The following is a 25,078-nucleotide window of genomic DNA, read 5'->3' on the forward strand; positions in this document are numbered from 1 at the left end:
CTGGCATGATCCTTGGAAAAAAAAAAAAAAAAAAAAAAAGAAAAAAGAAAAAAAGAAGAAAGAAATCAAACCAGAGGGGTGCCCCCGACCCTCCCCCCAGCCTAACACACACACACACACCACACACACACACACACGAGACACACACAGACGCCGGCACAGTCACAAAACCAGAGAGAAAAGCTCTTAACTCCCCCTCCGCCAGTCCTAAGTGAAAAGATAAAACAAAAAAGAAGAAAAGCCACATTTCTGGCACAAGCAGCAATTTTTCTTCATTATTTTTATTACTCCTTTTTTTTTTTTTTTTTTTTTAAAGACTCAGTAATTTACTGCCTCCGAATAACAGCGTCTGCGGCCAACGCTTCAGCAGTCTGGCCTCTACAGCAGATCCATACCCTGCCGCTGCCCTACTTAATTTTGAGTCTCCTGTGACTATTTGGGTCGCTGGGTCAAACCAAGCCCCTCCACTTACCTGGCGGGACACCCACTGGGCGAGCTCTCGCTTTACCGTGCTCTTCAGCCCTTCCTATTAAGTTGCGCGTAAGGATTCGGAAAGCCTTCCGTTTCTAAACGTGGGTGTGCTTTCCTTTGCAGCCAGCCAGAATTTAATGACAGCTAAAAGCTTTAAAGCCGTGGGTTGGGTTTTTTTTTTTTTTTTTTTTGCTTGTTTTAAGTGCGTGCCCGACAGCAAATCGCTGAGGGGTACAACACGAGGGTTTATCGGTTTCACGGTAGGTGGTCACTCACCTCTTGAAACAGCTCCTGCCTCCCCGAAACCCGCCCCGTGTGTCAGGCAGGAGGGAGAGGGCAGGGCTTCTATCACCTCTGGGGCTGCTAACAGACAGTTTCCAAAAAAAATTTAAAAAAAAAATAAAAAAATCCCACGTCAACAACATAAAAGGTACAAGAGTAAACGCGCTGAGCTCGTGAGCAAAACCCCTGCCGCCCCTGCAGCGGCCGAGCTTGCCGAAGCCACTACTGCCGGCTACCCCGGGTCACGTGAGGGTCCCCGCGTTCCCGAAAAGCGACCGCTTGCCTTAAGAGATCCGCAGGTCGAAAAACAGCTCGATAAGCACCAAAGAGCGACTACAGTTTCTCTGAAGGAGGATAAGGCCCCAGCGGACACCAACCGCAAGCCTACGACAAGATCAGGTCTCCAAAAAAAAGTCTCGTTTCTCCGCCGCGGCTGCGTCCGGCCGCTCACCTGACCCTTTCCCGAGGAATATTGCTTTGACTTCAGGAAGAGAGACGTGGATGTGCTCGCACCACGCGCCGTCGCAGGGAGGAAACCCGGACCCTGAACAGATGGACTTGAACAAGCATTCACCTCACGCTTCAGTCAGACTGTTTCGAGATCGTAGACAAAATAAAAAAAAGCAGTATTGTATCTATGTATACATGTATATATTTATATAATATATATACACACACACTCATATATAGCCAGCTTTCCTACAAGTCAGCAGGTACAAATTACTGTCGAGAGCACTCGGATGTGTATTTTATTAATATTCTACCAATGTAAAAACATAATGGCGACGTGGCAACACGCATCAATAAATAGAGATCAAAAAAAAAAGCAAGAGGTTAAAAAAGATGAAATTAAATACAGATTCTAGCTGTGGATTTAAAATCAGAACTATCAGAGAATGTGGCATCCTGCAAGTTAAAACTGCAGTTAAAAAAAAAAAAAATTACAAAAGAAACCAGTAGACTGTTACAGTTCACATTATCAACCCTGGTGTCCTTTTCCTATACGCACCTTGGGAAAGGGAAGCCTGTTCAAATCGAGAGCCTGGGGGTGGGGGCAAAAAAAAAAAAAAAACAAACCAAAAAACCCCAAAAAAGCTTTCACAGTGGCCACTTTCCAAAAAGTCCCTTAACGTCCCCGGCCGGGCCCCCGCCTCTTCCGAGGATTTTGTTCGTCCGCTCTTCTCTGCTGAAGATGGAGCTGACCGCCCGCCCCCGCCGGCCCTTCTGCCCTGCGCCGGGGGGGCAGCAGCTCCGGCCGGGCAAAGGAGCCGCTGCGGTAAAGCTAACGGCTTGCGTTGGTGCATGTGTGTGTATTATATTATATATAACCCACGTGGGTAAGACTTTTCCCGTAACGAAGCTGCAGGTTTCTTCATCGCTAGCACTGATTTTTACAACGAAAGGCTTCCACTAGCGGTTCAAGCCTTAGACACACGGCAAACCCTCCCCCCCCCCAACCCCAACCCCACGGCAACCTATTTTTCCTACCACGTCGCCTGCTCCCCACACCGAGCCGGGGCAGTTCTTCAGACAACCCGGGATATGGATTCGCTGACAAGAAACGCTGAGCTCTGTTGAATGACCCCTGCTAAGCTCCCGACCAAATTCAAGCTGTGCACTACATCAAAAGTCCGAAACTTCACTTAAAAAGAAAATAAAAAAAGAGGTTAAAAAAAAGAACTTCAGCAGAGAATGAGGTTTGGGGGTTATTTTGTTTTGTTTCGGGTTTTTTTTTTTTTTTTCCTTCTTTCTGTTGTGGGAGGGGGCATGAGGCAAGAGTCCTGGTTCTGAAGTACACAACAGCAAACTTCCAACATGAAGAGATTGTCGAGGGGAGAGACATTGGTGTGTTGTATTGCTCCGCTTTCCCTCCTCCCCCCACCTAGTCCCCTGCCCCGGACACCCTGCAGAGTGAGAATACAATGAAACTGGTTTGTATTTATAGATATTTTACAAGGTTAAATAAGAACAACAATAATAATAAAAAATTGAACACTAAAATGAACAGGTTGGTTGGTTTGTTGGTTGTTTTTTTTTTTTTTTTTTCCTCTTTTTAATTTTCTTTCCAAATGTGACCAGTGTTGCTGAGCAAGACTCAAATTACTGGTGATTTTTTCTGTGCAGCTGGCTGCTTGGTACCGGTTCAGGTGGAGTTGGAGGCTGATGCTGTAGCTACACTATTGGTCTGAACTCGTTCTCCTGCGTTAACATCTGCAAATGAGAGGCGAGAGGAAGGGAAGAGAAAAAAAAACAACCAGTATTACCTCCAAAATACAGACAACATTTGGAACAATAGCTACGACATTCCCCACACAGGGAAACCCACAACTCCCACCGAGGTGCCGTTCGGCCGGGAAGCTCTGCTCTCCTGACTTCAGGGAGTGTGGACGGAACGGTTTGGTCTGGGGAGAGGGTGGGGAGATGGGCCTGTCAGCAGGACAAAGGCAGCGATAAGCTGCCCACGTTATATCCCAGTAGCTCTAATCGCAAGAGGAGGCAGACCAGCATGGCCAAAGCTAACGCATCAAGTACCCGTGGCCACCACAAGGTTCCACGTTGGTGCTGAAGTTCCTGTATTGTTTGGCCTGCTTGTAACAAAGGCGTCTGTTAATTGTCTGAATGAGCGCAGACAATGAATGCGAGGAGCCTGCTTCCCTGGCAGAAACAGCTTGTGTGTTCGTGTGTAATTCATGCACTTGTTGCCTCAGAAAACGTCTTTCAAGTCTGCTGCTTTATTCTGTGTTGCTCAACCAAAGTTGGATCTGCCGCCCCCTGAACTGCTGAAGCAGATTAACATCAAGGCCTGAAGCCAGTACCGAGGTTTACACAAGCATATGACATTGTCAGGGGATGGGGTCTCTGCAGGAAATGGCCTCCAACACCTTCTCTTCTCTGGGAGGGACACCACTCACAGCATCGTGGGCACGTGTCAAAGTACATTCCAAGAAAACACAAAGTTTGTAAAGAAATACCAAAAGGAAATACACTGTAACTGTGATCTCGTAGGCCACATGCATCAGGTGTTTTCTCTAAAAAATATTGTTCTTAGTATTAGAGGAGTTGGTAGGGGAAAAAAAGCAGCGACTTCATCTGGAACCATCCTATGAAGAATCTAATTAGGACGGTCATGAAAAGGAAAGTGGATGAATGGTTAAACGCATAAAATACTCAACACAATAAATACAGGATGGGAAAAAGATATTAAGTGACATTTTCTACAAAAGACCGTTGTGCATTTCTCCCACTTAAGTAAGGTTAACTGCAAAGCTATCAATATTGTAACAGGGAAAAAAAACCAGTTATTACCTCAATACAGAAGAGGGCAGACTGGGCAAAGAGTGCATTCGAAAGACATGGGGAAAAGGGTTTATAAAAAGAAAGAACAGATTTGCTGACCTCTGACTGAAGGACAGTATGACTAGCATAAATAATAGACGTGACAAAATACAACTGGGGGGGCAGTGGGGGTGCAGGAACACTTCTCCAGCACAGGAGAGCTCGTGAGGAAACGCAGCCAGGCAATGCTCTACAGTCACCTGTTAACGAAACCCTTCTCCTCCACATGGACCTGACCCCAGTTAGAAGTGCAGCCATGAGCAAAGGCAACGAAATGAATGAGAGCCTAGAGATGGGCAGCACTCGCTGAGCGACAAATTAAGTAACCTACATAGACAGCAGCAACAAAAATAGGAAATCAAACAACAGCAGCATCCAGGAATACAAGAGACAAGTGGGAAGAGAGCATGATGCTTATTTGAAAAGGAAATGCTGCGAGGAGCATGTGGGAAGGAAGGGAAATCCTCCTGTGGGCAGAGGATGCCAGACTACTGCTCGGGGAGTCTCCCATTCCCTTTCCTCTCACCCCAAATTAATCGAAACCCCTTCCTCACAAAGGAAGGGCCACCATGATAAAAAAAAAGCTCATGCAGCAAAAGCACCACGGCAGCATGATGACAGTACCGATGTTATTTGGAAAGCAAGCCTGGCATGCAAGAAACGCCCTCCTACGTGGAAAATTACCCAAATGCCACATGCATGCAGACCAGCAATGGCGACAGAAATCAAAAGTGACTCTCACTGTGCCTGTTTTAGATTAATTTTCAGGTACGGATAACTCCAGCTAATGCAACATCTGCTGTCCCTGATGCAAGCAGTCCAGCTGGAGTCTGTACTGTTGGCAGAGGATTCCTCTGTAGGTGTACAGAAAGTCCTTGTATTTCATTTGCTGAAATGAAATGTGCCTTTTGATCTCCTTTTCCTGAAGACAGCAGAGGCTGAAACTGTTATCATTACATTGCTACTGAGCAGAGATAAAGAAAGAAGAGGGGATGGAGCTATTTCATGTAACATATGTAACATATGCTCCTTTTCTATCATCACTCTAATGGGTGAGTTCCTAAGAAATATATGCGGCACATGTCAGAAAATAAATCAGGTGATGCAGCCCAAGACCTTTTACATGGGGCTTTTCAGAACAATCTACGGAAGTGTACCCAGGCTGGGAGAGAGCGCAGAGCCTGCTTAAGGCTGTACTGGCTTCAAACCTGCAAGAAAATGCAGTATTTTGACATTGCACCTTGTTCTTTGACTTTGCATGGACAAGAAATTTGGGGAACAATAAGGGGCTTGGTTCCAGCATCTCTTTGCTGAAGCGCCAGAAAAGGAGCACAACTGGAGCATGAGGGGATCTGGGCATTCACTTACATCATTACTCCTCCTCACCATGAGAAATCAGTACTTGGGCGTAAGAGAAGAAAATCTTAAGTTTTCAGCAATGTAGTCAAAACATCTGCTTTGCAAAGCAGTGGCCTGTGCCGCTGTGGAAGCCCTGCTGGGAAACTAAGCCAGGAGCTGATGTGCAGCTTTCTGGTTTGGGACAGATGACCACATCACAGACAGCGGCCTGAGGTCAGGGTGGCCTCTTTGTCTTCAACTACCCACCTGACACCTCTGCCTGTGTGGGCAAAGAAACCACATCAGGGCTTAAGTGTCAGCCGCTTCTGAAACTTCTTCCAAAAAGAGGGCAAAAGTATCTCTCAACAATGTAGAGCACCTCCTCCAATTCAGCTTTTCCCTCTGAGGAATGCCTCGGCTTTCTTGGAGGGTACGCGACACCCCTTAGAAACCTCCCGGAAAGGAAAGACAGGGCTACAGTTCAGAGAAAGACAGAGACGCCAACTCAGTCTGAGAAACCCGTTAGCACTAATGACAGCATTAGTTGGTTGGATTTGTAATGCTGAGAGGCTGTGCTGCTCATCTGCAAAGATACAGAAACTAAACTACCACCAGCCTGGAAGTCCTCACAGGAACAGTGGAGGAGACAAGTGGAAGGAGGAGAGAAGTCTGGTTTTCCTATTGTGCCTGCCTACGGATGTAGAAATCCAGGGCTCAGAGCAAAACTGGTGAGCCTGAAACATGCCAGTTTTACTCCTCTAACTGTCACGGACTCGTCCCTGTGCTGAGCTTGCAGAAGCCTGAGCAAATTGCTTGCGCCTCTTCTCCTGGTTAAGAAATTCAAGTTTTCCAGAATTCCTTCAATAGGAATACTGTACATGCACTAAATCTTATTTTATGGAGCACCGTGGGCTTTTTCAAATGCCACACATTGGCAGGTAACACCAGCTCTAATCTGTTTCGTTGCTGAAAGTTCAGGCACACCATCGCATTTGGGATTACACGGGATCAACACAGCAGGATGCCGAAGACGATGACCCCAGCATCCCTGCTGGCACAGCTCCCCTGCAGATGGCAATTATGCTCTTCCCATCTTAATGCTGACTAACAGAGAGGTAACTACTGCTGCTGGCTGATCCAGGAAGAAATACATGTAGTCACACAAGCAGATATGCTTTCAGCTGGGTGTGCATGCTCCTCCTCCTCCAGCTAGATCAAGTCAGCATCCACGTGAATAAAGCTGCACTGGCATTTTTAATCAACGGCCAGCATAATTCACAGAAAGCTCGCACACTGTTTCAAGCAGGGGCCAGTAACTCCCATCTCCCTTTTCCTCCAATTTGCTTTAGACATGCCACTAATGTCACAGAGAATTTCTCATAAATGTTTAGGTGAATTTACTAATGCTGGTGCAGCAAGGCTTCACACTGCCATTGCAAAGCCAGGTTCCCCTGGTACAGTGAGTCCAGCTTGATGCCTCAAGAAAAGAGGAAATTTACAAACACATTTTTTTAACACTCAAAAACTACCTACAATAATTCCCCTGCATTTAAGATCATGATTCCAGGATTACTGTTGCATTGAGCTGTTAAAATCACTGCTGTGAATCTATCAGGAACAAGAATCACTCATTTTGGATAACTTTTAAAAAATGCACATTTGTCTCATTGGTTAGCGCGAGGGCTAGTATTCCTGGCTTGATGAAACCTGCATTGTTAACGTGGTATGTTGAAAAGCCAATCTTTCCAACTCTCAACACCATACCACTGCCAAGCCTCCTGTCAAACACCACTTTGCTAGACTTCGGACAAAAAAAAAAAAAAATCCCATTTTTCTAGTTATTCTCTAACTATGACCCTGCCTTGGTGCATGACAGAAAGCCCTGCTTTACACCTTGTCAAAAAGCTGAGATTCTGACATGGCTGCATACCAACATGACAGCTATGAAAATGGAGTAACTGTCTGCAAGCAGGTAAGAGCAGCCCAGCTGGATTATCCGCAGTGATGAGTTAGTTCACCGCATTTCCATGTATGTGCACCCGTGCCTCAAGCTTACAGAGCAGGCAACTACGCCGGACACAACAGCGGACACTTGAACCTCAGTATCAGTTCTGCTTGCTAGAGGGAGACAGGAGTTACACACTAATAATATGGATTACAGTTACATATATCTTGCTTTGCCCTGTGAATTGCCTTGAGACCCACGTTTTGTAGCATCATCATGAGTCAAAAAAGTAATTTCCGGACTTGTACAGCTTAGTCACATGAGCAAACATTTTGCAGAAAAGCCCCCTGCCTATTGGGTGCCCTGGGTTAGGTGGGAGAGTTGCTCCCATGCAGCTTTAGCAGTTAACGAAGAACTAGAAATTCACTTATCTGGGATGTGCAGGGGGCACAGGGAAAGAAGGGACCTCTTCTACGAAAACCTCTTGCTAACCGTAGCGTCAGCATGCAAAGCACAGCAGATTAACATAACCTCATACAGGACCTAATCCTAAAAATCACAGCTCCGATGACATTCCCCCTGCCTGCTGTGAGAACCCCATTTAAGTAAGAAACTACAAGCCAGCTGTGCTGCAGAAACCCAAAGCTGCGTGTTGCCCAATACTGAACTTAATTTCACAGTTTCTTTTCAAGCTACAAGGATGATTTTTTCGTTTTTGAGCTATGAATACAAGGTCCTATCCCAACTCAGTGCAGTGCTTGCAAACAGGAGGTTTAAAAACGTTGACATCAGTAAGGTGGGTTGGTTTTGTTTTTTCTTTTAGTATACTTCACATTTAGGACTCAGCGTAATGCATTCCCCCTCCTTTCCCCCCCAGCATGAACTCTTGTAAAGTGCTAGGTGAAAACAGATTTCTTAATCCCATTAATTCCTCAAGACTTGTATCTTGGCAAAGAGAACTCCTTAAAAGGCATGAAAGGGCCATTAAGTGAAACTATTTTTCAGAAGGGCTTAAAATAATTTTTTATCTGCTTTTTTTCCCTCACTCATTGTTGAGCAACAGATGCACATAAGAGGGAATCAGAGAACATGACTATTTGCAAAACATACTGCCAAGTGTATGAAACAAACACACTAAATTTGAAAACAGCAATTTTGTTTTCTCCTAAGTTCAGAGCACTTCAATTGTACAGGCTGTAGCTTTTATCTACTGCTACTACATTTTCCAAGAGAAGCCTCATCTTTCAAACCTGGGTACATCTGTCTGTCCTGCAGTATGAAAATGTTTTCTATACAGCACTGGCTGGACCAAGAGCATTTGATATCAGGTAACTGTCAGGCACATCGACCTGCAAACGCTTTCCTGCATGTTTCAAGAATACTTTTTTAATTAGGGCTTCTCCTTATCAGCTATATTACACTGAGCAAGTGCCCTGCACCTCAAAAGGCGGTCACAGCCCTTTGTCAAATGGGACTGACGTGCATGCAGGACATGTATGGAAGCACACCCATTCTGCAGCCTGCCTTTGGTTGCCCAAGCCCCGACACAGCTGGCCGCTGTGCTGACTCAGGGCTGACTCAGAGGAGGAGTGCCATGTACTGAATCACCTCTGCCACGCCTAGGATTTTCTCTGGGAGTCGCCCAACTGATATTACCCAGCTTTTAAGCTTTCACTGGAAACAGAATACAATATGGAGTGGCTACGGGCCAACAGCAAGCTTTTAAAAGGTTTCTGACAGAAGCTTGAGAGAGCGCGAGAGAGGCAAAAAAAGAAATGCACTCAGTGCTGGCCAAAACCCAAAAGCATCTGCCTCGTGCCTGAAGATGACAACAAGCGAACTCAGTACGAAGCAACTGCAACTACTTAGATGAGGCAGTGAGCACACTGTCTGAACTCCCCAACCAGACTTTTAAGTGCTATTGCCTTTGGGGAAAAATCCTCTCCAGCCACGTTCCACGGAGGCCATGCGTACTGAAGGTAGCTGTTTCTTCTCTTCCTAGGCATCACAAACTCATGCTCCCAAGTCAGCTTTAATTTCAGACTTTCTGAGAGCTCAGAAATTAGGTGCAAAGCAATCTCTGCAAAAAAAGGCCTGCTAAAAACCAGAGGAGGCAATGACTTTTTTAATAGAGGAAGTCTGAGCAAGAGGGATCAACAAAGTAAACATTCAAATGTGGAGTCTAAGTGCCCTGGGTGAGGATTTGGATTGGTGACCGCAGCTAGCACCCAGATGACCACCCAAATGACCTGAAACCAGCAAGTTTCAGGTAATGACCAAGCAACCCTTCCTCCCCATTCACCCTGAGGGCCAAGGTGGCACACGGACCCCAGCGGAGGGAAGGTGCCTGGGCAGGGGGAGCGAGGGTGGGGAGGGAGGCAGGCAGGCGCATGTTCTCACCTGAGGCCGCTGTAGCGTTTGTAGGGGTTGAAGCAGCTGCTTGGTTCCGGGCATGAGCAGGGATGAGGATCGAAGCCAGAGATGGGTTACTTGACAGTTCTGGAGGGGAGGTGGAACAAACAGAGTTAGCTCATCGTCCACAAAGAGCCCCACATGCAGGTTCAGCTCCTTGGGTTTACCCCCCGTAACAGCAACCTCGGGTGAAACACATGCCCTTACAGCCAAAGGTCATGTTACATTTTCTTCTTTGCCAACCAGCGAGAGGAAACTACAGCCATATTCGGCTAGGCAGTCTCCAGAGCAAGACTGTCAAAACTACAAGTAGTGGTCCAAAGGAATCACCTCCTAGAGAAAGGCAGCAACTTGGGAGAGTTAGCAAAGAACCAGCCATGCCTGTTCCTTATCAACGGCCTGATAACGATGTATCCTTCTGAGCACTGGAAGGATTCCCTTTGCAAACTCATTTGCAATCAGTCTCAAGGAGAAGGCTGATAGCAGGGATGCTGCTTTGGGCACTGGCTCAGCAAGCAAGCAGCTGCCACAGTTGCTCCAAGAGCTTCAGGGATTCACTTCTTTGGCTCATTCAAGCATCACTTTCTCAAGGACCCAGGAGCCCAAGACCAATCTCTCACAGCAATCTCCTTGAGCGAGGCCAAGAAGAGGTGACATCTCCTTTAAAAGCACAGGGAAAGGCAAAGGGAACTGGTCTCCTGGGCAATTTAAATGGGCAACAAAATGATGCAACCATTCTTTCTGAAGACATTAACCAAGGAAAAAACAGTCATGTCTTTTAGGCTCCAAATCTCACGTAGCTTCGATGTGTATCAGAATGAGAAATAGTCACCTTACAGCCACAACTGTGGGAGGATTAAGGGCAATACATTGCTAACAAATGACAGTCTTCTGGCACCCTATCAAGAAAATCTAGTGCCTCACAGAAGGTGGGACTGAGCCGAGACAAGACAGGTCCTGTTTGTTTCAGAAACAGGAGTGACTGACTGTCTCTCGAGAAAGCAACATCCGGTGAAAAGGATGTGAACAGTCACCTCACAGAAGGAGACTGATGACTTTTGGTGCTCCAGGAGGTCATCTGGAGGAAAAATGAGAATAGAGAGCTTTTTACATAAGACCTCCTGTACAGAAACCAGTCCAAATCACGCCATGGGTTCAGTAAGGTAGTTTTGTACACAGTCGTAAATTATTTGGGCTTATTTTGAAGAGCCTATTGCTTTTCTTTAATGCAAGTTTTAAACTTAGGGCCTAAAGGGATCAGTAATCTACTTGGCATTTTTTTTTTCCTCCATTAAGCTACATTAAGTTTCTTTGCTGCTGGGAGGGAAAGATGCAGAAGACTCTCACCTGCTTACAAGCCTCTTATTACTACACATTTTGAGACTGCCTTTCAGCACTTACGAACACAAGCTCCAGTCTAGAACCAAACAGAAGCTGCCCCATTACCTGCAACACATCCATCCAATCTATCCTGTAACGCTCCATGCGGGTCTAAGCAGACCTAGCTAGTCCTTCTAGAAAGCCTCAATACTCACAGCATTTGTGCAAATACTAATCTTCAAATTAATGTGGGAATAATTCAGAATTCATATATTCATAATATAATTCAGCATTCATAAGTCTCCATTTTAAATGGGAAGATAAACTGAAGAAACATGAATCCTCAAGTGTCAAAGGTGAACACCAGTGATAAACCTATACTTTAATACTAGCTTGGGTATTGGCTACTCTGTGCTGAAAATGTTGCTTCTTCAGTAATTTTTCCAATGCTATTTCTCATATCTGTTTTACTGGGAATCTGACGTTTACCTTGCTCTTTTGAAAGTTTCTATCATCCCCACATTATTTTCTGCTCATCACTGGCAGCAACACAGGGTTATGACCCGAACAAAAGCAGAGCTAAAACCTCAAGGAAACCAAACGACATTTGTCACCTTCTGGTGCTAAGCGGTGCCTCGAGGATGCAGCCATACATCCCTGTAGCCAAAGAACCAGCTGATCCCACAGAATGACACTGTCGTAGCAGCACGACGACCCCATTCTCATTCCTCCCATACATTCATCTAATGCTGTCAGAACACCTCTTTTCACAGCACCAATTATGGCAAGTATACTGGGTTTTGGTTTTTTAGAGGCAAGTGCAACCATTTCTCTGAAGCTACCTTAAAGAACTTGCACAACAAGACTGATCTTGTTCCCATCTTCTCACATTATCTTTCTTGGTATGAAGTTTCTTAAATTCAGCATGCTCTGAATTGTCTTGACGCTTCACTTAGAGGAGCAGGTCAATTCAGGCAAGAAATAACCAAATTGAACTCTTTTGGCTGAAGTTTTACAACAGCTTTGCTTGAGAACTTGTTTGCATTTTTGTTCTACCGTATTTTTGCAGCTATCCTGTCTGTAAGGATGAGACATGTCAATACTGAGGAAAAAGCTTGACCTGTGGTATCTGCAGTCTACAAAGTACTGAGAACCTCTGTTCTCAGTGATTTTCAATACAGTATTCGGACAAGCTGTTGAACTGTAGCCTGCTTATCTAAATTAAACTTGCAATTCAAGGTTGTGTTAATTACAACCAATACTGCTACAAGAAGGTATTGTCATCAAGGCAATCCAGTCAAAGTTTTCAATACCATGATGTGAACAGAGCAGCTATCCCAGTTTATTTATGAGACCCAACTCCCATTCACATCAGCTGGGGAAACACCTTTAGCCTTCTCCTGATCAAACCATGCCATTTGCAGTCAGTTTACATCTCCAGTAAGGAGCAGGAATGAAAGTGCCCAGTTTTATGAGAACACCAGATCATCTTCATTCCCCAAACACAAGAATACACTTGGTGTTGTGAAACAGTGCAGTGCTCTTCTTCAGTATCCTCAGTTTTGACATACCAACACTCACAGAATGCCCTGGAAAAATCAGTCTTATATGACGTTTTCTTTGTCAAAACAACAAACTTTCCATGTAACACAAGTTATTCCAGCAGTTTCTCCTCAACCAAGAAGAGTGCTGGAAGCACCACAAATTTCACTGTTTCCCCTTCTCCTCTCCACATGCCCTGACCAGAAATACTCTATCTAAAAAAACCCAAACAACTAGATGGCATTCAAATGGTCACACAAAAGACTGCTGGTGACATTGAAACAGTTTGGTTAGAAATGAAGGGATTTTACATATATATATATATATAGCCATCTCTAAAAAAAAAAATTTATAAAAAATAATACTATACATAATACATATATATATATATAAAAAAAAAATATCTTTTTTTAAAGGTCACAAGCCAGGCTCATTTAAAAAACAAAACACGAACCCCACCATGCTTTAGCAAAAAAGTAATTTGTCATCGAGAAGCACAATAACCATTCCTAAGTGCAGAGTCACAGAAGAATTTTACATTTTTAATGGCCAACATGGAGTGACAGTAACATTTGTGACCCAGCACAATCACCATCATGTTACAAGAAGTTTAGGAAATGGCAGTCCTTTCACAGATTGTTTGAAAATTCAGGGTCTAGGAGAAAAATTGCTTTCTGTGCTTTCTGTCTTGCAGGTCTAACAACCACTGAACTGTGGCCAGTGGAGACATCTCCTTGGCCAAACTCATTTTTTCAAACCCCAATTAGCATACAACATTTGTTTAAATACTTAGAGAAACTTACAAGCAAGACATTAAGAATGAGCAGATAAAGCTCTCTTTGACAGATCTCATTGCTACAATAATGTAAGCACCTATGAGACCCACAACTACTGCTGGCAGCCAAAGATCATAATCTTTATCTTCCCCATGTTCTTTATCTTCCATATACTCTCACTGCTTTTTTTTCCCTAGACTATCTGAGCAGCATCAGTGACCAGATCAGCAGACTTGGTATGACGCTTAGGGCTTAGGTTCTTTCTGAAATTCAATCCAATGCATTAATAACCAGATTTATGTTGTTATTTCTAAGAGCTTTGCCTTTGAGCCTTCTGCAGCTACCTCCTACTTCATGGGTTTCAGGCAACTGGATATAGCCAAATAAAACACTTCTAAAACTTAATATTGTGTGTTGAAAACAAATGCTGTTCAAAACAAAAGGCAGCCTTTCATTACTTTTTAAATTACCACAGATGACTTAACATGAGTCATCATCTCATTTCCAATGACCTGATCTATTTCCCAGTTGGGATTTCGGCTCTGGACTAGCCAATTTGACGGGATCTTACACAGTCTGGCTAACAAGGGAGGACTGCACAGTGGTCACAGGAGGAGCAAAAACTTGTGTATCTTGAGGTCGTAAGCAGGACTGCTACTACACAAGCCTCACTGCTGCACTTTTATAATTACAAAGGCCTTAAAATCACTGTGCTAAGCAATGTATTTACTTATTTTTTTAAAACTCTGGTTATTTTTTTTTTTTTTTTCAGTTTGGCTGATCACCTGCAACAGAGCTTATTTGTAAATGTGTTAATGACCAGCCTCTGTCCTGCATTCTCTTTTTAGATGGTAAAACTGGCACCTGCCGATGACAGAAACCTGCTTTTTTGAATTTTAAGGGAATTGCTCCACTAGAACCGATTTCTCTCACCAGTCCCGTGAGTCACTGTGTAAGGGGAGAGCACATCAGCTCCTTAAGAAGGCAAAAAAGGAGCTTTAAATTTGCCTGAGCATTAGGGTAGCACAGGGTAGCATACCCAGCAGCTCCCACACTGCCTCGGGGGAAAACCAGGGAAACATTCTCAATACAGACATTCGGTTTTTTTCCCCAAGAATTTAAAAAAAATTCTTACTATAGAGCTTTGCAACCCTTTTAAAATCCTTGTTTTCATGTAGTAGATAGGCACATAATTAAGAAACAATTAATAAGAAATTAAAAAAGAACATGAGTGAAGCTGTATTAAGATACTGGGATCAAAACTATCTTAGCTACTGACCATGGCCTTAGAGTATGAAAAAAAAGACAATTAGTGAATACTGCAACAAGGAAGGACCTGTAACATAACTACTAAATTTATAACGACAGATGAGGGAATCAGCACAGAGGTCAGTGACCTGGAAGCACAAGCTATTTTCTTGAGCGGTTTAAGGTATTCATGCTTCAGAAATGTCTTAGTACACTCAATGTATTTCCCTTCTGCAAGGGAGCCACTCAAAGCAAGTTAAAAGTTTACTTCCAGGCAGCTTAAAATTATTGCTTTGTATAGACACAAAGCTTTTTGCCTACATGTTCAAGGAGAGGGCTCTGTTTCATGTTTTACTAGATGGGCATTGCATGCACTAAAGAGTTTGAAAAATTATATTGTTGCTAACTGAGCCAAAAGGTGTTGTAAATTTCAACAGAAAATGCACACAGATCTATTCTTGCTCAAAGGGTGAGAATTGGCAGCTAATCACTTTAAAAAAAAGTGCTGTAAAATTAATTACTAGCATATTTGTATGCCATACTTCTCACATTCTCTGTCTTGGCAAGCAAAACTGTTCTAGGGGGGATATCAGTTTTACATTTCCGATTTCTGTGGGGGAAAAAAAATAATATATGAATGGTTTTAAAATTTGATACCAGTCTAGCTTCAAATAAAAAAAGTTAGTTGTCCATCATTTTTACAGTTTCTAAAGACTGAGTCAATGTAATACCAGATGAACTGTACAGCACAAAATCTGGACACTACAGCCTCTGTATTTATCTCACATCCAGAACCAAAATGTGCAGCAACACTACAAACCTCCCTGCCAAACTTAACATGCATTACTCCTTGCTACGGCGTTTCAGGTATGAAGGAGCAGGATCATCTCCAAAACGATAACCTCATCTCTCATGGTCCACTGACTGTGATTATTTCACACAAAATCATCAGCTAGGTTGCAGACATTGAACTGCAAACGTTAGCCTTCTTAATGCAATCCAGTAACAACTCTTGGTCCCCCGCACTAAATTTGAATCGAAGGCACCAGGCACCTGAAAATCCTGTAACCCATTTCTCCAAGTCCCTTTCCTTTCTTTTTGAAACGGACAGCTCGTTACACAATCACTCCATAACCTTAGTCCTGGCTCAGAGATTTTTTTTACTTTTGAGGGAGTGAGATCCGCGTTAAAGCCAACACTTATCCCAGCGCTTCTTCCGAAAGAAGGGATCCTTCAACGCTCACAGGCTACCTTGAGTGGTGAAATTGAAGAGTGCAGGTTTCTCTCGCCCATTTGGTAACTTGACATTTGGGTCCCGTAGTTCATCGAAGAAAGAGTGCGCACAGGCCTCCAGGGGAGTCAGGCGGGCAGTGGGGGTGTACTCCAACAGACGGCTACATAGCGCAATTGCTTCTGGTGGAGTGCGGGGCCGGAAGACCTAAAAAAAAGCAAACAAAACAAGCAAGGAGAAACAGGTTGTCTGGGTATGTTTCTTTTCTTTGCTGACCAGAAGCAAGTCAGAGCAATTAAACCTCTCGTTGCCCAACAAGCTGGAACAAACTTGTGGTTTGTGCTAATCAAAGTCCTCCAGTAAGCATGGGAAAATCCAGTTCCTGGGGTTGAGAAAGGGTTAATTGCAACGTCTTGCACTAGAGTGAGGGTGCAATGCCAGCAAGAGACTTCATGAGAGCGCACTCAGAAAAACAACTTCAAGAATGAAGGGGAAACTCATTCAAAAATCATGACAAACACACACAGGTGCTACCAGCCATGCATATGGGGTGAAGGTGGGGAAGAGGGTTCAAATGAGCAGGATTCACTGAATGTAAAAATTGAATAAGGCCCCACTACGGTTCTAGGTTGGGTTCGTTCTTTTTTTTTTTTTTCTTTTTTTTTTTAAATGGCTATTGAATGAAGTCTTACTAACATGGACTTTTGCAGGCAGGCAGGTCAGATTGTTGCTATGGAGGCTGCTGTTCAACTTTGGAGAACAACAAGGAAAGCACGGGTGGGGTGCAGGAAACGTCTAGCTCTGATTTGCAAGTTACTCCTTCCGTGACCTTATTCTGGCAAGTCATTCCCATAAGTTTACAGGGATAATTCCTGCACATTTGGTAAGGACAGCTGAAAATTGCGTCAAGAGAACCAAATAATTTACCCTAACAGATTTTTACCTTGAGTGATTACAAAAAGAAGTTCTTCACTGCAGCTTTGTTTTAAACATCTAACAACGGTTCTACCCACCACTAATCACACCCCCATCCTCTTTTCTCATTACGTCAAAAGGAAAATATGAGCTACTCATGTATGTGACCTGGATGGCCTCCTCAAGCACTTGTCTCTCGCTATGTTGCGGGTGATACACAGGCTGGGGAAAAGGGAGCGGGGTGGGTGCAAGTGTTAAGTTCTGATGCCAGCATTTTTAGTAAAAATTGAGCTAACCCAAAATGCTTTTGCACTAGTGCAGGTGAACCCAAGCCACACAGCACCAAGGAGCAAAAAAAAACCCCAAAAACTCAGTGCATGACATGCTAATTAATCGCAGATGAGGAACTTGCACAGGCATTCCTTAATTCTAAACCAAAGACATATATGCTCTCTTGAATAAGAATCAAACACAAACGCTAAGTTCTCCTGGGACTGAAATTTTATCCCCTTGGTGGCCAGCTGGCTCAGGAGCACCCGGGTTTGGTGCCGTACATGCTGTACTAACTTGAGTGGCAGGGAATCCTGATTCAGGGAGTCAAAGAGACAGGTACCGAAAGAGCAGAATTTATTTCTAATACCAGGTTATTGCAAAACAAACCAAAAAGGTTTTTGCATTTGCTATAATGACAAAAAGAAAAGCTTTAGCTTAACACTGCTGGCAGAGAACCTCTGCTGACCACTGTGCCGTGAACGTACGGTCACATGGAGGGGCAGCAGAAGCTGCTCCGTGCCTGCTGCCTCTGCAGAGCTCAGATTGCTGATTACAGGGCACAGTGGATGCAAGTATCACTCAAGTCACAGCCTGACCAGAACAAAATCTAAGACTGTCTGCAATTAATAAAAAAAAAAAAAAAACAACCCCAAAAAAACCAAACTTTTTTTTTTTAACCTCATGGTAAGTAGCACAAATGAGTATGTCTTGAGGTAAATCCACAGAAGTGAAGTCGCTTGGTATTTAAAATGAGGTAAAACTACTCAGGTCTCCTTCATCTACATTTGCACTGACTTTTTAACAGGCTTCTACCACAGCTTGAAACTGAAGTACTTCACTCTTAGCTGTGTTTTTCCCTCAGGACAGCTCGCGTATCAGCTACTACACAGATTTAAAAAAAAAAAAAAAAAAAAATTTTTTTTTTTCCTTAAGGCAAAGACAACAAGCCCTTATCTTGAGCAAATTAGTAGGCAGACAGTCACAAATCTGTCACCTGTAAAAGGAGAACTCTTACTGTCCAGTCTTAAACTCCCCATTTTCAAGTCAGTGAAACCCTAGTGTATCTATTTCCTAAACCTTGTTGAGAACTGCTCAGCCTGCCTTTGGATCAGAAATTAGTTACTTGGGGTAGGCAGTTCCCAAGTCTGTCCTAACTGCTTCAAACCAGGGAGGGAAAAAATAAAAAAAATCAATTAGAAGGCCTCACATGGCCTCCCCAAGCAACAAGTAGTAACTAACACATGAAGTGAGTTACAGGTCTGTGCCCATCTCATCTCTTATCATCTTCTGTTACAATATTCGCCTGACTGCTGCCTCAAGGATGTGTTTTGAACTCAAATATTCCCCCTCTACCATTTCTCTCCTTTTTTTCAAGGCTAGACCTAGTAATTTGAAAAAATGTTTAAGTACATACCCGTACTCCTGAGGTGAAATGTCCTGTTCCTGACGAGTCCTAAAGATGATAATGCAGTGAAATAATCCAAACAGGGGGAGTCAATCCAAAAGAGAATAGTCCAGCAAGGAAAAATATAGCCAATATTATAAGAAATCCATGGTGTGGGGGACATATAAAATGTTTATACAATTAGAAACTTTAAACATCAGTCTCCATAGCAGCAAGTCCAACTTCACCACAGTGTATGCCAAAAAAATCGATTGTGCAATGGTGAGGCATAGTATAGAAACATTTCTATATTAAATTTATGTTCCAATGCCAGTGCATTTACTAAAAAAATAAAAAAAAAATTGAAATCAAAACTCTAACTCGAACTAAAAGGGTAATTGAAATTCCCATCATAAAGAATTTTTAGTCCTTGGCCCTGGATATAAATGTCCACAGACAACGGGGCCAGATCAGTTTGTCCCCAAAGGTGCATCCCACTTGTAAATCTGTCCCAGAGATACAATGTAAACTTTTGGGTTGTTTTGGTTTGGTTTTTTGTTTGTTTGTTGTTTTTTTTTCCTCCAAAAAACCCAAACCCCTAGCAATTTATAATTTGTGCTGAAGAGAAAGTAAAAATCCGAGATCTGCACTTTGAATTTGGATGCTTTTAATTTGTGTGAACTATGAGTGCCTCAGGCCGCCGCGGATTATTGTCCATTTTGGATTGACTTCCCCCGCCACTGGATTTTGTTTGCTGGCGTTATCTCTTTAGGATTCTTCAGGAACTGGACGTACCACCTCAGGAGTGCGGGTATGGACTGAATTTCTCTCTATTGCGGGTTTATTCCCCCTCATACCCGTCGCACCCATTACTTAAGAAATTTTTTTCCCCCCTCAATTTGTCCCCTCCCGCCTCCCTTTTGAGTAACGCCCTAAGAAATAAAAGTGAAAACCCCTGCGGTCTTTTAGCTCTTCCCATTCAACACAGTTCCACCGGGAAAGCTGCCCAATTCGCCCACCGAGAACTACACGAGCGGCTGCCGCCAGCGGCAATGGGAACGCCAGCACTTCCATGCCACGGGGCGCCAACGCCAAGGCCATGCCGGCCCCGGCGCTCCGTGGTGGGAAGGGGCGGGAGGGAGGACAGACAGACAGCAGGATTCGTGAGCCGTGAAGCCCCTCGCACGTACGGCTCAGCAGGAGATTAAGGTCTCTGTAGTTCTCAGTGAGGGAATTGATCTAGTAAATAATCCGCGGATTCTTTTTAGTCTGCGGACTAAAATTTAGTGCACGGACTAAAATCCGGCCCATCGGAGCAAAGTCTGTCTTGGTCTAATATACATCTGGGTGAAAGCAAAAGAAAAAAAAAAATGAAAAAGAAAGAAAAAAGGAGAAAGGAAAAAAAAAAAGAAGGAAAAAAGCTAAGTGCACAAAGTAAAGTGTTTGGGCGGACTAACATTTAGTATGCAGACTAAATATGGCCGGGCAAAAGGCACAGCAAGTCCACAAACGAAAACAAAAATAAAACACTGACAGGAACTTTTAAAGCAATCAAATACTACCCCACCGGCGCAGCAATTCATTTTTCTAAAATGAAACAAGACCTTGTGTAAGGCTATTTGTCCACAGGAGGGACCGAAGGCTCAAGTTTTCATTTTAAAAAATGAACCTGTTTTGGAGATAAACAAATGCAAAAAAAAAGGCTTTACATACAATATTCTTCAAGGAAAATTTGCACTTGCATAACTCAAAACCTCTTGTTTCTGCAAAGCAAATGAATTTTGGGCTGAGACCCAGGTCGCTGTTTTTTTTTGTTTGTTTGGGTTTTTTATTTTTCGGATGAGTTACAAGTCTCTGAATGATCATGTCAAATGGAAATGCTGACTCATCCAAAACCACAGCTTTTGGTGCTTTTGGTTTTTTTCCCCCTACCCCTCAGGTCCCAATAAATCTATACCTCGCCAAAAAGCTGAGGGACCAGTGCAAGTTCTTTCTTTGTTCAGGCATGTTGGTGATGCTCAAATGCTGACAGACCGTAACAACTAGACAGCAAGGCTAGACACACTCCCCTCTCCTTTTTAAGTTACACTGCTATAAATGTTTTTTTTTTTTTGTTGTTTGTTTGTTTGTTTTTTTTAAATGTTACTCCCCCTTCATTTTTCAGAACTACCACCATCTTCAACGTTTCAAAAATGATTGCTAGGCCTAACTGCCCCTGGTGCACTATGCAGTTCTCGTCCCCAAGTGACTTCAATTTAGATGAAGTCTTTGTGCGCTAGCAGAACGGTCACATTTTATCTTACTAATTTGAAATAGTTCCTACCAGTGTAGTGGAGTTCACACCCCTTCCGATTTATTTTTTTTTTTTGCGCGCATGGAGAGACAAAAGAAAAAGGATGGAAAGCACAGGATTCTGCCATTTCACTTCACTCACATCAGCATTCAGCTCTCATATAAAACCACATGGGGCAAGAGCTAAGTATTGTTTTAACAGAATGGTTGCTCTGACTTTCAGTTCATTGACATTCTTCAAACAGACTTTCCATGCACAACACGGAGCTCCGTCGTCTTGGTCTAATTAAGCCCCAAAGCCAAAGCTTCACAATGTTACATCAAGGTGCTCTTCTAGCCAGTGTGTATTAAAAGACATGACTTCATGCCATCAACCACTGTGCGTTTTGCATGCAGATTGTGAATACTGCTTGCATGCTGCGCTCCCTGAGAGAGCAGAGGCTTATGAAAATGACATCTGTTGCTAACGCATCAAGTTTGTGACACCACGGTTAAAAATTTCCTCACCAGCTTCAGAGACTCATACGTTTTGCCAAGAACCACCCACACCACCAATTCAGGCTGACAGTCTGTGCACATCTCCTTTCAGTTTGTAAGCACATTTTTGATGGCACACGAACTTTAGGTAAGAGAGAAAGCTCCTCCCTTCAACCAAAAGCTTGTACTGTTTACAAGCAAAGTCATCAAATGTAGGACATGACCCTCAAATCAACTTTTAAAAAAATGCAATAGCACAATACAATTACCACGACTTTACAACATAAAGCAGTATTTTGGTCAGGCGAGTTTAATATAATAATAAGCCTTATGATAAACATGACACAGTCATAAACACAAAAGGAGAGGGAAGAGACACATGCAAGACAGCAACGTATGTACTGAGCTCCACCTGACACAAGAAAAACCAAAGCTGTGGCTGAAGCTCTGCCATCAGAATGGGATTTCTGAAACAGCCATTTGGCTATTTTGAAGCACACAGAACTCATGCGATACAAATGAAGGTTAACAAAAGTCCACCAAAGAGGCATTGGTGTTGGGAGTTATTTTAAAATATATATAAGCCCCCCAACTTTCTTCTCTGATTAAATCCCCCTACGTTTTTATTAAAAAGCGGTTCAGAAATAGTAAAACAACTTATTACTCAAGAGTATCTGTCAGATGGCACTTGTTCAGATAGAGTAAAATGAAATAAAGACAGAAGGGTTAAGTGGCTTACAAATGAGCCAACACAGAACTGGGAACAGGACCAGGAACCTGTCTCCAAAGCTACTTCTTGTTGAGACCACACACTTGTTACTGGGTTCCTTCCATTGAGGACCCAGCAGAGACAGAACGAGCTTGCGTTTATTACCCAGTGCATGTGCTCTGCTTCTATCAAGCTCTAAAGGAAAGCAACAAAGCTAAGTAGAACAAAACAGTTCCCCTTCTTCTTAGGGAGAACTCCCAAAAATATACCTCTGGAAGGGCTCTCAGCATTGATGGGACAGCTGCTATGAAGAGCCTGGACAGATGTGTTGCAATAGGACAGCTAAACAGATGATACATTGTAGAAGACACGTTAAACTTAGCATTTGATTTCCGTAGTTTGCACTGATGCAAATCGTGTCTTAATGTTACATTAGTGCTCACTCATTTATTGTTAAGCAGTACCTTCTTTACTGCATACCAATTGGGCAGAGGCAGGCTAATTTAACACACAACAAACCTGGCTTCTTTTCTCCTGCTTTAGATGGAGATAAGAGATTTACACTGTCAAAAACCATTGCTCCTACGAAAGGAGCTGGGAAACATGAACTTGCCAGAAAAACCTGGTTTTATTCTTTTATGTTAGTCTCCAGCAGAGCTGTTTTCACTCTTTGCTTGGAAAGTCATTACACCCCAAGTGAAAAACAGAACTGTACTCTTCAGAAAGAGGTCAGGGCACGGTTTCACAACAGGCACAAATCACTTCCAGTTCACACTGGAAAAGACAGTTCTGCCCTTCTCCGGACCACGCAGGTCTGCCCTGTTCCCTCGTCCCAAAGCTTGCAGTCAGGACTGAATGGTCAGCCAGTTAAGAAAGGGGACCCAAATTCCAAATGCTTGTGTTATTCGAGAAGTTTTTGCTACTATATGAACAATAATGCACAAGAGAGGCATCAGGAATACGCAGGTGGGAGGTGGAGGGCAAACCCTGCTCCATGATGAACTCGTACCAGTTATGAAACTGCGCCCAAAGAAACATTTAATCTCCACCGTACCTTTGTAGCTCTACAAAAGTTCAGACTGCAATCTCAGAAAGAAGAGTTTGCATTTTCAGCTTTAACTCAAATGCAAGTCCACTTACAAGATTTCTGACAAAAGAATTTTTGCTTTCTTTTGTCATCATTTATAATTAGAAGTGACAGAATGAGCTGTCTATTTATCCATTTTACTGTTTGGTTTTCTTCCTCGAATCTACAATATGAGCAGTCACTTTGGAAGCATTACAAGCAAAACAATCTGCTTAAAAAACAGACAAGAACCAGGAGAACAGGAGTAGGACAGGATGAAGACATGAAACTGATTCTGGGGAGTGGAAAAACATGCTCATGAGAGAGACCAGACTCTTTGTGTCCCAGTCCCAGCGTGTGGTGAAGATGGCAGGACTGCCTGCTACAAGCACAGAAAAATTTAACGTTTGAGTTAAAGTGATTAGTATGGTAAAATGCATACAAAGAATACACACACAGAGAGGATACTCAGATTTAAGTATTTGCCAAGTATTCTATAATATTGGCAGAAATTATTTCATAATATAGGCAGAAATATGGACCCTAAAGTCAATATCCAAAGCTACTCTATAATACAACCAACGATGGTTCTGCACAACTTCACCTCAGCCAGAAGTGGCCAATTGCTTTGGAAAAGTGCCAAAAGGGATAAGCTAGAGCCTGAAGTTTCATCTTAGACACTGTTTTCCTCTGCTATAATAATTTGGCTTGAAGACACAGACAGAACAGTGCTCTGAACAGCATAAACACCAACAAAAAAGAACTGCTTACAAAGTTGGAAGGGACCATGCCCTAATCTGCTGCAACTTTATTGTGACAGCAAAGTGCTATAGAGAGAAGTCCTCATGTATTCATCCACAAGAGTGCACTGCAGAAGGGCAGAGATGCTCAAAAGCAACCCACACATGACAGTTCTCCCTCTCTCTCTCTTCCACTGTTAAACAAATGACTCCTGTCTTTTTCCATCTCAGCACTGACTTGGAAATTATGATTCAGACGCCAGCTAGCTATAGATTTGGGGATGGTGAATGAAGCCATTCTTTTGAGTACACTCAAACTTATCTCACCAACCACATATTTTAAAAGTGCTTGCATGTGTGAACAATCTTGCAAGTATCTTCAGAACAGCAGAAACAAAGGCCACTAAACTACAACACACTGAAGAGATGCACTCTCCATTTTAAAGAGCTGCCTGCAGTGAAAACTGCTTCCATATCTATACAACAGAGACAAGGCAGAGGTTATGATTTGACTAAAGAAAAAAGCCTTTGCCAATATAACCTGCTGTGCTGTTCTGCCATCACGAACCATGGGCATGCTTGCAGCTCAGTAGATAAGTGAGCACATTATAATGCCATTACTGACAAACATGTGGAAGTATCCTTGGGTGGGGAAAAAAATTTAAACAAGTCATCTTCCCCCATGCAGAAGAGGCCTAAACTACATAATTTTATTGTATTTACTACAGTCTTACTCAAATAAGATCCTTTACTAGCTGGATTCAAGGGGAAAGGCAGGCTGTCACTGATGGACATTTTTCATATTTCTGGAAATAATCACAGCACAGTCTTTGTTTTTCATAACCCAAAGGATCTGAGATCTGAAGGTAGCACCTGAGTAATGCTAGGATAAAGGCCAGCTGTAATGTGGCCATGGTAAGCAACGCCTATGTAACACAAGCTTATGAAGCATCCATTTAGACCTTTCATCAGCCACCCCACTGCCCCAGCCCCCTCCAAAAGGGCTGAAAGCTTCAGAGAAAGCTAATGACCAAAGCTGAACTTCAACAGCCCTGTGATCAACAATTTTGCACTTGATCTCGGATTTTCTTTTTGTCTTTCCAGTCACATGCTTATGAAGTATAGACGAAGCTTAGTCAGAAGAAGAGAAACAAGTATAAAGATTAGTAGCAGGAAACAGACTGCACTTCCAAGAAGAAGGTTCAAGGAGTTGAGGTAGCTGAAAGGCAGAAGGAAAGTTCTGACCTAATAAAAACAACAGCAGCAAAGCCTCCAGAAAGGGCAGTAACTTTCATTCAGTCACCTGATACAGCTGGGAAAA

General features: G+C 43.1%; 1 protein-coding gene across 4 annotated transcripts in view; it reads right to left on the minus strand.

Annotated features, from left to right (window-relative positions):
- Positions 1-265: 265 nt before the first annotated feature.
- The window catches only part of GSK3B (glycogen synthase kinase 3 beta), a 154,821-nt gene continuing 130,008 nt past the window's right edge, over positions 266-25,078 (minus strand). For 2 of the 4 annotated variants that reach the window (XM_054221074.1, XM_054221090.1), the window contains exons 9-12: positions 18,504-18,542; positions 15,922-16,108; positions 9,773-9,871; positions 266-2,964 (exon numbers count right to left, since the gene is read on the minus strand). In XM_054221074.1, coding sequence (XP_054077049.1) covers positions 2,897-2,964; positions 9,773-9,871; positions 15,922-16,108; positions 18,504-18,542 — 393 coding nt within the window. In that variant the 3' untranslated portion in view covers positions 266-2,896. The remainder of the gene's footprint in view (positions 2,965-9,772; positions 9,872-15,921; positions 16,109-18,503; positions 18,543-25,078) is intronic. The other 2 variants (XR_008469331.1, XM_054221099.1) reach the window with 2 other exon arrangements.

Source organism: Rissa tridactyla, chromosome 1 (assembly GCF_028500815.1).
Source record: "Rissa tridactyla isolate bRisTri1 chromosome 1, bRisTri1.patW.cur.20221130, whole genome shotgun sequence".
Lineage (NCBI taxonomy): Eukaryota > Metazoa > Chordata > Aves > Charadriiformes > Laridae > Rissa > Rissa tridactyla.